Source organism: Struthio camelus, chromosome 8 (genome assembly GCF_040807025.1).
Source record: "Struthio camelus isolate bStrCam1 chromosome 8, bStrCam1.hap1, whole genome shotgun sequence".
Lineage (NCBI taxonomy): Eukaryota > Metazoa > Chordata > Aves > Struthioniformes > Struthionidae > Struthio > Struthio camelus.
The window spans coordinates 18,732,158-18,745,215 of NC_090949.1; the positions used below are offsets into that span (position 1 = coordinate 18,732,158).

Below are 13,058 nucleotides of genomic sequence, written 5' to 3' on the forward strand. Positions count from 1 at the left end.
TGAGTACAACTGTTCCACTGCCATTACTGTCTAATTATATTTAGTGATAAAATAAAGATTGGTGATTGTTCTCTTTAGAAACATTCCCCCCCGCCCCCGCGTTTTGCTCCTGATTGACACAGTGGGATACACTAAGCTCCAGATCAGTCTCGCAGAGGAATGTACTACTAGTCATTGACTACAGCATGAGATGCATGCAGCTAGCTGTACTTATACTAAGTCCCAGTTTAGAGTTTTTTTGGCTGGATTGTCAAAGCAAGCAAGCTAATTTTAGATAATGTTATTTCATTATCATAGCAACAATGAGTCTTGAGCCTTAGTTAAGCTGTGTGACCTGGCTGCTCTACTACGCGGAGCTGTCAGGGTCCACCTTATGTTTTCACTTGCAAATTGAGTGTTGGTATTTGAAAAGTGCAGTGATTAAGGATCTACTGGTTTGAACTGATCTGAGTAGCTGTTCCTTGCAGAAATTATTTTGAATGTTGGTCACCATACACAGGTCCCACCTGCATTCTACTTAAACTCAGGAGAGGAATACTATGCATAACTGTATAATATGCTGGTGTACATTTTATCTCAATATATGTGGGGCATACAGGAAAAACAGTGGATATCCCTTCTGAAATTCTGATATAACTTTCATAGCACCATGGCAGCCAGCACAGGTGGGAGCAATTTCTGGGATAAGAGGCAAAAGATAAGAGGCAAAAATAAATGTTACTTAGTCTGCCTAAAAAAGCCAATGTTAATTCCCTTCTTAAAAGAACAGAGTAAAAGTGTGAATGGTAGTTTCCTGTAACTGTTACTCATAATGGGTATGTTTTCAGTCTCTGTACCAGCCAGTACATTCTAGTTAATGCTTGAGGTTTTAGTAATTTTTGGATTTATAGATGCCTGCTCTAAAGAAAAGGAGCAATGAGATTTAAGTAATTCCCTGGACATAATTCCAGGACAATTGCAGTACCTTCAATGTGATCATGCTACTGTTTTAAAATACTTTTGTTGCTATGTCCTCACTCCAAATAAACACTTTCATTAGACCTTCTTGTAGGAAGAGTTTCTGGGAACTTTCCTTCTACCTGGTTATTTATAGAAACTTCCCAGGGCTGGGTCAGCTTAGAACTTTCTTTTTTGAATTGCATACCATCTCCTTTCAACAGCTTTGCCAGATCTTACAAAAATTCTCTCATTGGATGAAATCTGGCTGATAGTTACCAAATACTGTTTTCTTTTGAAAATAGCTGTAGCTTAAAAGTGGGGTCCTTCCTTAGCACTGTTACTATTTTAATTGAGCATTTGATATAGGACTTCAAAGTTTAATTTGATTACATGGCAGTAGATCAAAAACAGAATCTTTAACCATATAGTGCAGTGATCAAAAAGTCATGACCTCCCATTGATCGCTTTATTGGTTTCCTGTTCTGATTCACTGGAAACCTTCTGGTCTGAACACTTGTTGCTAGTTTTAATATTTGTCACGTTTACAATGCAGCAGGCTTGTCTTTGATAAAACTGATATGCAACATACATTTAACATTTTATTTCCTTTTGGCTCAAGAGCTCCTTGACTGATAATGTTGTAAAACCACCTTTTTACTTAAAATCAAAAAACCCCTAAAACTCATAGTCAAAAAATGTAAGAGCACACTCGGAGCAATCTGAAGTACATAGCAGGGCAACTAGAGATTAGGGTTTTTTTTTTTTATGCGTTAAAGCTTGTACAGTCTTGCTGGCATCTATAGAGACTTTCTAAAGCATTTTGTACTACTTTGAGACTGCATATGGCTTACAGAACCTAACACTATTAAAATACAGAGGCCAAATATTTCAGTGCTGTAAGAAATAAGCCTGAAATGACTCAGTTGTGGAAATTTCTTGCTGCTGTTTTGCTGTTCACTTATGACACACTGCAATGGTTTGAACTCTGTCTAGTGATATGGTCAGCAAAGTTCATTTGAGATAAATGTGTGTGCTAGTATGTTACTCTGCTTTTAAAACTTGCTTTCTAAAGAATGACCCAAAAGTAATTCTCTCAACAGGAGAACTATCACATAAATAAACTTGTATTCCAAAGAATTAACTGATGAATCTTCCTCATTCATCAGTGTTGTAGTGTCTTATGACTGTTCTTTGTAATTCTACTGCACACAGCTGAAAAAATCTCAGCCCAGAGACTCGGAGTTTTTGTTTTAAGAAAAAAGCAGCCATATTGATAGAGCTGGAAATTCTGGTATGGAACGTTGCCATTCACTGCTGCTGTGCTTTGGGCTCACAATAAACTTATCAGGCCAGGGCTTTAAAGCGTGCTTTGGCTCCCAGTCAGCTTCTGTTGTTGCCAGTTTTAAGGTTTTTTGGTTGCAATTGCTGTAACAAATTGATAGATCATTATATATTAGACTGAATTTAATTTATGAACTCCAGAAACAGCTGTGCTCTTTTGAGACAATGTGGATCAGGCAGTTCAGTCACATATGACAGCCTGGAGACAAGAACTGGATATGGACAAATCTGGAGTCTTCCTACCATTATGCAGTTATGTGCAATTCATATGCAGTTATGCTGCGGATTTGATATCTCTGAACCCTTCTGGCATACTGAAAGTAATATAAAATTAAATAATATCTTCTACCTGCTTCTTTCTGCTCATCCTAAAAACTCTAACAGGTAAACAGACTTTCCTCCAAGAACCATTTTATTATACCTCAAAAGGAGGAATCAGAACTCCATCAAGTCCTCTAAGAATTTCTTTGTCAACGGATCTTATGTTGGTATGTGCTTATGGAATTCTTGGAGGCTGTGAGGGGGGAGAATGCCAGCACGAAGCAAAATGCAGCTATTAACTCTGAAACTCATCCATACAAAGCAGAGAGTTGGTTTTCTTTAGGACATTTTTTTAAGTCACTAAACTTTCACTAATCTGGAATCATTGACTTTTATCAGATTTGCTGTTGATTGTACAGGATTCCCATTTGAGTCTTGCCAAACTCAGTCCCAAATAAACAGCTAAATGTGCAGAGGTAGGTCCCACAATCTTTAGTACGCTGGAGTACAGCTTGGCTCTTGCTACGGCGACTGGCTAACAACTTCCTTTCAAATGTCATTGCTGGAGTCCTTAAAAATCAGCATTTTGTTTATTTGCCAAACTTCTGTTGAGTTAATTTTTAGATGAGGAAATGATCTTCTACATTCAAAGTATATCAAAGACAAGGTTATATTAAAAAATAATAATGAATGAAATGTGTAATAATGGATTATTAACTACTAAACAAAGGAAACAGCTTTGCAAACAAATTTTGAAAGGCTGTTACTGCACACTATGTGTAAGCATGATCAAGGCATTTCCTGTCGTCTTAAGGTCATGGTACCTAATGCACTAGATTTTTAAACGGTGATTTCCATTTGCCTGATTTTACTTAATTAGTCTCGCTCTATTTCTTAATTAAATATTCTGATTAGACTCTTTGGCACTGCATTGCAACAATCACTTGTGGGGGAGAGGGAAGCGACAACAAATTGTAAAGCTCTATGTAGTGGTGATTCCCACCACACAGAGCCCATACTTGTGTCAACTCCCTCCCTCCACTCATATTAAGGCTCATTTTAATATTTGTAGCTGAGGTGAATTACAAGGGGAAGTAAGTGGTTTTGTCCATGTTAGTGTTCTATTAACGTTTCCCTGAAATAAATTTCCAGTTTTTTTCATTTTAAATGCATTCACTTTCCTTCTTATGTCCATGTCTCTTCAACAATAAGTCAGATAGTGTTGAACAGCTTGCTTTTCAACCACTAGAGATCTAGCCAATTTGCTGCTTTTTTTTTTTTTTGCTTTTTCTTTCTTTTATTTTATTTTGACATGGAAGTATCTCAAGGAAAGGAACACTAAATGGAACAGCATAACAACACTCCATAGTTAATAGTATAATTAACTGTCTATTCTATCCATTTCAAAATTAGTGAGTCAGACCTTAAGCTGAAGCAGAATTTCTTTTGAAAAATGTGAGATGACTCAAATTTGTTCTGAAAGAGTTATAACGACTTTAATTTTAATTTTATAAATAAAGAATTGTCTGAAAGTGACAAATGAAGATGTAACCTATTTCCTTAATTCCTCTATTAAGGGTATCTCTAATGATTGTTGCAGATCTCTTTTTGCGTTCTGAGGCGTATGTGGAAAGGAAAAAAAGGTTCATCCTGTTTTGGGGGGGTTCCCCCCTCCTTTTTTGCATATTTAATGCAGATCTCTCGAGGTTTACAGTCATATTCTAATTCCCTCAGTTCTTAAATCTAGGGATAAATAGCATTGGAGAAACCAAAATGGCTTAAGAAAGAGATGTGGGGAAGGCCATCTCTGTCTTTCACATGGACATCAGGGAAGGGGAGCCCATGCAGTCCCTCTCGGCTCTTTATCTTCCAAACTGCAAGTGTTAGGGCGTCCTCCACAGATGGTGCAGCGGTTAGCTGGCAACTCGAGCAAGTTGAGTTAATAAGAAATCCTAGATTCAGAGCCTGTTCCAGTCTGGTTGGTTTGGGCCTCCTGGATCAGCTGTAGTTTGCAGTATTGATCGCTGATGGCTGTTGTATTTACAAGTTAACAATCCTAATTATGATTGCATTTATAGCCATAGCGTTAGAAAAAAATGCTAATGTTAACTGAAGTGAAACAGGAAATTCACCAATACTGAAATAAAAGCCACAACCTTGAGCTTTGTCCTAATAGAGTTGCAATCATAACACATTTTTAGTTTAACAAACTGTATTTTTAAGTTTGTTTAGATAATGTGTCATTGGGCTTCTTCACAGAGAATGCTGTCTTATGCATTGTTGACTTATTTTACAGATAACCTTGAGAGCTATACAAATTGACAGGAAGTTCTCGAAAGACTATCCTCTATCTTTTGCATATAATCCACATGTTTGGGTAAAATCTGCCTTATGATTGAGGAAAACGAGATGTCTTTAAGTTCCTTTGTTGCATTATTTTTTTTCTTTAGGGGTATCACTTATATTAAGTCATTTTCTCTCTCACGTTCTCTCTCTCTCTCTCTCTCTCTTGACTTCTCAAAGAGCAATAAACAATAGCTTTCATGAAACTGCTTTAATATAGTTCTCTCACAAAACACACCTAGCAGTCTCCTTTATATAAGGAAGCTGCATATGTAAGAGATTGGTTGGGGAACTTTCGAAAATCTCATTTGCACTACAACCATTAAAGCTTGCTAAGGATTGTTTTAAGTGATGGATTGCTAATATTAGTTTCTGCAACTACTACGTTTAGCTCGTGATGTCTCTCCACTTTTGTACAGAGTTCACGTTGTGATGGTTTCGATATGAATGTGGCTCGCTGTGGAAGTGCAACCTTAAATTTAAAAGCAGGCTTCAGAGAGCTTAAGATCTCTAAGGGCATTCTTGCATTCATGGAAGTGAAAAAGTAACATGGTAAAGGCCTGCAACCTTAACTTTTTTTGTTCATTCTTTTTGAGTGCATCTGCAAAACATTTGTGTTATGGTACCTACTGGACATAATACTGTCCAGTCATCTCTTGAGTTAAGACTTATTTCCCATTCGTTCTGTCTGCGATGCTATGACTGACTCATTTTCTTTGAAATAAATGTTTATCTGAACGAAATTGTTGGGAGTTTTTTTAAAGGGATAGCATGCTAATGCATGTCTTAAAACGGAGTGCTCTCCCTCACAACATGAGGGTCAGCATGAGGGGAGTAGCAGCCAACTGTTGTAAGTAAAAGGGATCTCATTTTGCACTGTGGATCATTAGTCTCAGAAATTTTTAAGAACTCCAGTTACATTGCTTTTATCCATGTTAAATGTAATGTAATACATCTTAAACTTAATTGATACTGTTACTTTACTTGCAACTAGACTTTTTGACAGCTAAATCTCTTTTGATGTTCCCAACTTGACAATGTTTTACTGGATTATAGGATAGGTATTTGAAAATGCTTATGATTTGTTTCTCTTTAGCTAGACATGGTTAGACTGTAGTTTCAGCAATGTTTTAGTTTTCTTTTGAATCCTCTTTGCTGTATACCCAGGAAACGTTACTAAGTTTTACTATTATTATTAAGGTAGAGATGTATAAAGAAGGAATTCTGATTTTTAGATGCTTCTTGCTGTTCAGGAGAACCACCAAAAATTCAGTAACTTTCTCATTTTTTAAAATATGAATTTAGTATGCTGTTGTCTACCAAAACTAATTTTATTCATTGAAGACATTTTATATTTTGATCATATTTTGACCTAACTTGTGTATGGCTTGGTTACACAGAGTGTAACTTTTTATTACATAGTCCTACTTTAAAATTTGACTGATGTCGTATATTTAAAAATCAGGGGGGCTTAAAAATATAATTGGTTTGCAACTGATAGGCATCCTTCATTTAAAATAGAAGAAGTTTTGAATTGTGTTAAAAGCTGTAAATTTCTCTTTACTCTCTCTCCTTCATGCCTGGCTTGATGAGGCAGTCAGCATCAGGTAAGAAAGTTTATTTTGAGGTCCAAGCATCTGACTGTTAATAACTCTGTCAGCCTTTTTTCAGCTCCTCTGAATTTGTGAAGGTACACTTGTTACCCTTTAAGATTATGTGTAATTAGGGTCTTTTCATATGTTGGCCAGTAGGACATATACAGTTTGTCTTTTAAAATATTTAATCCTTTAGGTACAAGAAGACATACAAAAGCAAACGTCATGATTATTAAGATTCTGTTCTTGATCCAGCCAGCTTTTGAAGGAATGATGATGAAATATGTTTTGGTTGGACAACATTACTAACTTTTTGAAATGTCCTAAAGAGGAAGTGATTAGTGACACACTACCATGTGTAGTGAAAACTGGGTTAAGGCTAGTCATCTAGATCAGAAGAACCTTGATTTGAGATTTAAAAGCAAAACATGTGGGTTTACCAGACCTGTCTTTTTTTACAGACCTGATCAGATCTGAGATTCTTGCAAAACTGAAGCATTAAGAAAGAACAGAGCTTCAGCTGAATGCCACTCATCAGGGGTTAGAAGAGGTCTAGTTCTTTTCATACGAAGGACAGCTAGCCCCTACGCCGAAACGCTTTAACCAGTTGGCTCTTTCACAAAAGAGAACAGAAGTGTGTATGTGGGGTGTAAGTCCACGTTCTGCTGAGACTGCTGCAAGGAAAAGGTCATTCCTTTTTCCTTTAAGTGGAATAATTTTACTGTTAAGGATAGAGAGGGGAAAAAAAAAACAAACAGGTTTTATTCTGGACCCTTGCCCAGGCTTCCTTTGACTTTGATGTGATGCTTGGCTACTTTAACAAAAAGATCTTGGCAAAATGCTTTACTTCCTACTTTAAGCTTTTTCACGTTCAAGTAACATGCTGGTGGCAAAGATCTCCAGAATTCTCTTAACATTGAAAGAACAAAATGGAATAGCAGATGAGCTTCAATGCAAATAAATTTAAGGTAATTTATCTATGGAAAAATCTAAGCCATAGCTACAGAATGGCAAACATAGAATTGGCGGTTACGCTTCAGGAAAGATGTTTTGGAGTCGTCACTGAGAGTTCTCTGACATCATTGGCTTAATATGCAGCAGCCAAAACAACTGAGACAATGTTGGGCATCAACAGGAAGTGTATTAAGAACAGCATATTGGGTGTCATATTGACACTAAAAAATCTTAGTGCAGTGCTGGTCTCCATGCCTCAAGCTGGATGTAGAGAAGTTGAAGAAGGTACATAAAAGGACAGCTGAATGATCAATAGGCTTGAGCTGCTGCTTTGAGGAGAGACTAAAAAGGCTGGGACTCATCAGTTTGGAGAGGAGGCTGAGGGAGGGGTTATGATCAAGGCTTAAGAATCATGACTGCAGAACTGTTTTTTGACTAGTCCTCTGCATTACTAGAGCTGGGGGGTACTTACTGAAGTAGGAGATGAGTTTAGAACAGATAAAGGAATTTCTGGAACTTACTGCCACAGGAAGCTGTGGAGGTAGACATATCGGCAAGTCTTAAAAACTCAGTCATGGACAAATCACCCATAAATGGATGCTGAAACCATCAGGTAAAGCTGTACTCTCAGATATGTTTGCTACAACAGTTTCAGATAAGTGAATGAGGGCTTGGGAATAAGAAGGGAATGGACTGCAAAAATTGGCCATGTTCACAAAATCACAGAACACTTGAGGTTAGAAGGGACCTCTGGACATCAGCTAATTCATATGCTGTCCCTTTCAAAAAAAAAAAAAAAAGCAAAATAGTTGTATTGTTGCTGTTGGAATACTGGGTTGGTGGACCATGGTAATATACAGTAACAGAAATATACATCCTTTTGGCCATGCTTTTTATATATCATGGAATCAGAATTATTCCAGCTGGAAGGGACCCTGGGAGGTCTCTAGTCCAGCTGCCTGCTCAAAACAGGTTCAACACTGAGTTCAGACCAGGTTGCTCAGGGCTTCATCTGATCAGGTGGTGAAAACCACTGAAGATGGAGAGTCTACAGTCTCTCTAGGCAACGCGTTCTAATGCTCAGCTATACCTTTTGCAATTTTTTTCCTTTAAATTCAGTCAGAAACTCCTGTTTTGAGTTATGATCAGCGTCTCTTCTCCCAGCACACATTTCAGTAAAGAGCCTGGCTTTCTCTTCTTAGTATCCTCCTCTTATGTGCTGGAAGAAGTGTCCTCCTCCTCCAACTTCTCCAGGCTAAACAAGACCGTTTTCCCTGGTCTGTCATCCTTGGGCATGAACTCCAGCCCCTTGACTGCCTTAGTGCCCTTCCACTGAATCTACTCATCAGCTTCTTGTATTGAGGGAGGAGTGGGGTGACAGGTCTAAAATAGAACAGATTCAGTCTAATGAGTGCCAAGTAAAGAAGAACAATTGCTTCCTGTGATGTACTGGGTATGCCTTTGTCAGTGCAGCCCAGTATGCTGGTAGCCTTCACTACCAGGGGACGCTGCTGATTCATGTTTAGCCTACTGTCTGTCAGGACCCCCAGGTCCTCTTCAGCAGACTTGCTACTGAGCCGGTCAATCTCCATACCAAAAATTCTATGTTAGTGTTTATCAGTGCTGGCTGGGCTGGCCATTTTTCAAGCAGATGAAGAAGGGCTTGCATTGCAGTTATGTGACTGCATGACCGTGCAGAATTGTTGCATATATTCTGTACAGTGCATTCATGTTTGTTGCTAGAGGTCTGGTTCCCTTTGGATGTGAGAAGTACCTGAGAGAGCAGGCAAGCATTAGGCTGCAGGCCAAAAGTGTTCCTGGAAGGTCACAGGTTGTGCGTTCTTTTATTAAAGTAGCAAAAGACAACATCAGACTGTTTGTCCAGACTCAGTTTAGAATTTGGCAAAGGCTGTGTTTATTTATGAATTTTTTCGCTAACAGCCTTTTCCACACAGTCATAGTTGGTGTTTGGAAAGACTGCTCTTTAAAATTATGAAGCCACGGTTCTGTCACGTTACCTAAGTATGTTCATCTGAAGGTATCATATATTGAAGTAGTTTTCAGGATAACAGTGAGATTTGTGGCTTGGCTTTCTTAATGTTTAAAGCCACCAACATTGAATGTAAGCTTTGTAGTCAAGGTAAACCAGTGGTTAGCAGTGCAGACCTGAAAAGCACATTGTTTCTTACTCTAATATAAAACTGGTAGTCACTTGTTTGGAGGGGCTTTCTTTTTCCTGTAGTGGGTGTGGAGAGGAATTGTTCATTTGTGGTTTTTTGGTTGTTTTTTTTCTTAGTGATTAGAATTGACAGTTGTTTTGGAAACTCCATGTGGTAGCTATCTGACATGTATTACAGGATATTTTAGGGATATTATTTCCAAGTACTAAATAAAGAATCTCTGTATCAGGCTTTCTGTATCTAGGTATATAAACTTGTAAGAATTACTTATTCTAGATACATGGTATTGGAGCAGATTTCACTTTCATTCTCAATTATGTCGTGTAAGTGTAGAACTGCTTTTTTTTGCTTGCCTTTACATCAGCAAATTCCTCGTGAAACAACTGCAGCCCATGTGTATGAGAAGAAAATGTAAAAGACCAACTTCATTGCATGTACTTAAAATGAAGGTCTAGATCTACAGCATGTACCAAGATCCCTAACATGGACAATGATGCACATTAAAAGTGATGTAATACCTGGAGTTGTTAACATGCTGTTAACATCTGATTTGAAGGCTTCCAACATGATTGTGAATCTTGCTGTCTTTTTCTCATCTTTTGCACAAGCCTATGGAAAGGACAGAGATTCCTTCTTCCCTAGGTGAACAGGTAAAGCTTTCAATTGGTATCGTTAGCAAGGACCTATATGCAGTATTTATTTATCAAGGTGAATATCTTTCAGATCTCAGAAACTTCAAATAGATTTGTGATGTAAGTAAAGCAGCTCTTGAGGTTTTTCCTTCCTACTCTTTTCCACGTCTTTGTTACTGTGAAGAGCTGCTTACAAAGTAGCGTTTGGTGTATCTTCCTTTTGAAGCTCCCAGAGTAGCTTGAAGAAGTTTCTGTAAAGCATTTTTAATGCCTTTCTACATTCTTAGGATTTTTATCATTATGCTCTCTCAAACTCGCCCCAAGATAGTTACTACTATAAGATAGCAAAGGTGAAATTCTAAGAAATAGCCTCAAGTATGTCTTGCAAGCGTTATAATTATTTTCACTAAATTAATAGGAGACTTCCCAGGCTTAAAGCTTTAGGTTTTACTTTTGAATAACTTGGAACACAGGGTTATAATAGTTTATCACTCCAGCACAATGCATGTGAAGGTAAATGTGTTCATCCATGGTCTGATCATTAGTGTTGTTTGGTGTTCACTTAGAATTAAAAGTAGTCTATTTATACCATATGAAGAGAAGCTTCTCATACCTCATGATCTGAAATCTCATTGGTGCTGAATCAGATAATGGAAAGACGCTTGATCTTGCTGAGTAGACAGAACTAAGTGTTTCTCTTCAATGCTATTTTTCTCTGGCTGTATGAAACAGTAGCAATATTCACTTGAGGGGCTCTTTGGAGGGAGAGGAAAGCTTTTTATCAGGTGAGAAGGGGAGGTGATAAGCAGGGGAAGGAATAGAGTTGTAAAAGTAAGACATGAAGGCCAAAAGTACTGACAAAACAAAGGCTACTGTAGAAAAAGCAACTGTCTTAAGCCATCCTCTTGGGGATGTTCAAGATGCAGTAAATAGCCTAGAGGAATTTGTCCTTAGTGTTTCTAGGTACCTTTTGTGTTTTGTTTTGCTTTTTTGCTTTTTTTTTTTTTTTTTTTAAAGCTGTCAGACTTAAACACTTTGGAAGTGGAAGGAGAATTTTGGAAGGTGTCGGGGACTGTTTAAGACCTTTCAAGGCCTTCTACTTGGGTAGCCAGAAATTAGAAGTCACTTTAGCAGTTCTCATTCCAGCTGAGTTTTCAAGTGATCATCAAATGTGCTCCTTCTGAAACTATCATTTCATTTAATTCGTTGAAAGGTCAGAGAGACCTGTTCTTTGGAAAGGTTTTTATTTCTACTGTTAGAATCTTGAGCTGTGATTAACTGTTAACTCCTTTTTCTTAAACAGATCAAATGCCTAAAAGGCCAGAGAGACTTCTCAGACCAACCCACTTTTGATGGGATTCACATTGTCAACCATTTCACAGGAGATGATGAATCATTTCATTCTTCTGATGAAGATTTTATAACTAACTCCATACAGGAGAGTGGGATGAGCTTTCACCTACATAGGAGGACTGGTCAGATGGCTTTGGATCCAACAGTTGTAGACAGCAGCGACAGTGATACTGAGGAAAGCGCCCTCCAGACTGGGAATTCAAGCAAAGTTATTTCCAAGCAGAGAAGAACGGAGTCTTACTCTACTACTGTGTGATCATCACTGTGACTAGAATTGAAGACTTTCGTATTTGTTTAAGGGTTAAACTGTCAGAAAACTTGAAAGTATCCAGCAGTTGGTTTAGGTAACTATTGGATCTTGTCTGGCCTGTAATACAGACACACGTACTGTCCATCTGCCTTCTCTCTTTGCCAAATCTCGCTGATGACATACCATTGCCATAGAACAAGCTAGGAAGAAGTTGATGGATGACAAGTTCTAACAGTATTACTGAATGTTCCTTGTTTCAGAAAATGCAAATATAAATTTCCTTAATGCATATGAAACATTTTTGCTGTTCACAAACACGGGAATTATTTTCTTCAAAAGAAATTGCTCTTGTGCAATATTTTATGCTCTGAACCACTGTATATTTTACATTGTTATCCATTTGCGATCAAGATGGATGCTAGCAAACCATCTGATCATGACATATATATATATATATATATATATATATATATATATAAAAAAATTATCTTATGCTTCTTGATTACCTTTGTCTTTTTTAAAGTTATTGGATGCCCACAGGAGGCTTGAAACAGAAGCCTGTATCTGTGTTACTTCACCAATGCAAATACTGGTCACTAATGTCATAAAGGATTTTTTGATCATTTTGACTTAAATTTGTGTGCATCTGCTTTTGACGTTGCTAAATAATACCTGGTCTGAATATATTAACTACAATAATGTTTATTTTGTACATATTTATATACCTCCATCAAGCTAAAAATGTACATTATACATCATTTTATATGAGGAATGTAAATGTTGCAATATGACTGTCTGGCATTCTAACAGGAAAATGAATTTTGTATATACACACTAGACGTGAATCACTGAATAAAGGCAAAACACTAACCTGACGTTTAATTTCAGCCTAGCTACACTAACAGGTTCATGTTTAACTGAAATGCTTGTTCAAAACACTATTGACTGAAATCTTTTAACTTCATATATATGTAATGATAATAAATTTTTCATGATTTAACAAGGTGGCGGCATTTACTGTTTAGTCACTTCTAAGGTGCAGCCCTTAGTTATCAAATAGTTACTGCTCTTTACTCCAGAGCCAGAGAGTAATTCGGATAAGGTCAAAATTATTCCCAGTTAGCACTTCTAATGAAGGCATGCTCAGTGCTGTAAAAATATATACTTTGGTTTTCTTACAGTTTTATATTGGAGAGTATTTAGGAAATAA

General features: G+C 37.4%; 1 protein-coding gene across 9 annotated transcripts in view; it reads left to right on the forward strand.

Annotated features, from left to right (window-relative positions):
- Nucleotides 1-12,853, forward strand: part of EVI5 (ecotropic viral integration site 5) — a 118,907-nt gene extending 106,054 nt beyond the window's left edge. For all 9 annotated transcript variants that reach the window (XM_068952487.1, XM_068952484.1, XM_068952485.1 and 6 more), the window contains one exon: nucleotides 11,549-12,853. In XM_068952487.1, coding sequence (XP_068808588.1) covers nucleotides 11,549-11,854 — 306 coding nt within the window. In that variant the 3' untranslated portion in view covers nucleotides 11,855-12,853. The remainder of the gene's footprint in view (nucleotides 1-11,548) is intronic.
- The last annotated feature ends 205 nt before the right edge of the window (nucleotides 12,854-13,058 follow it).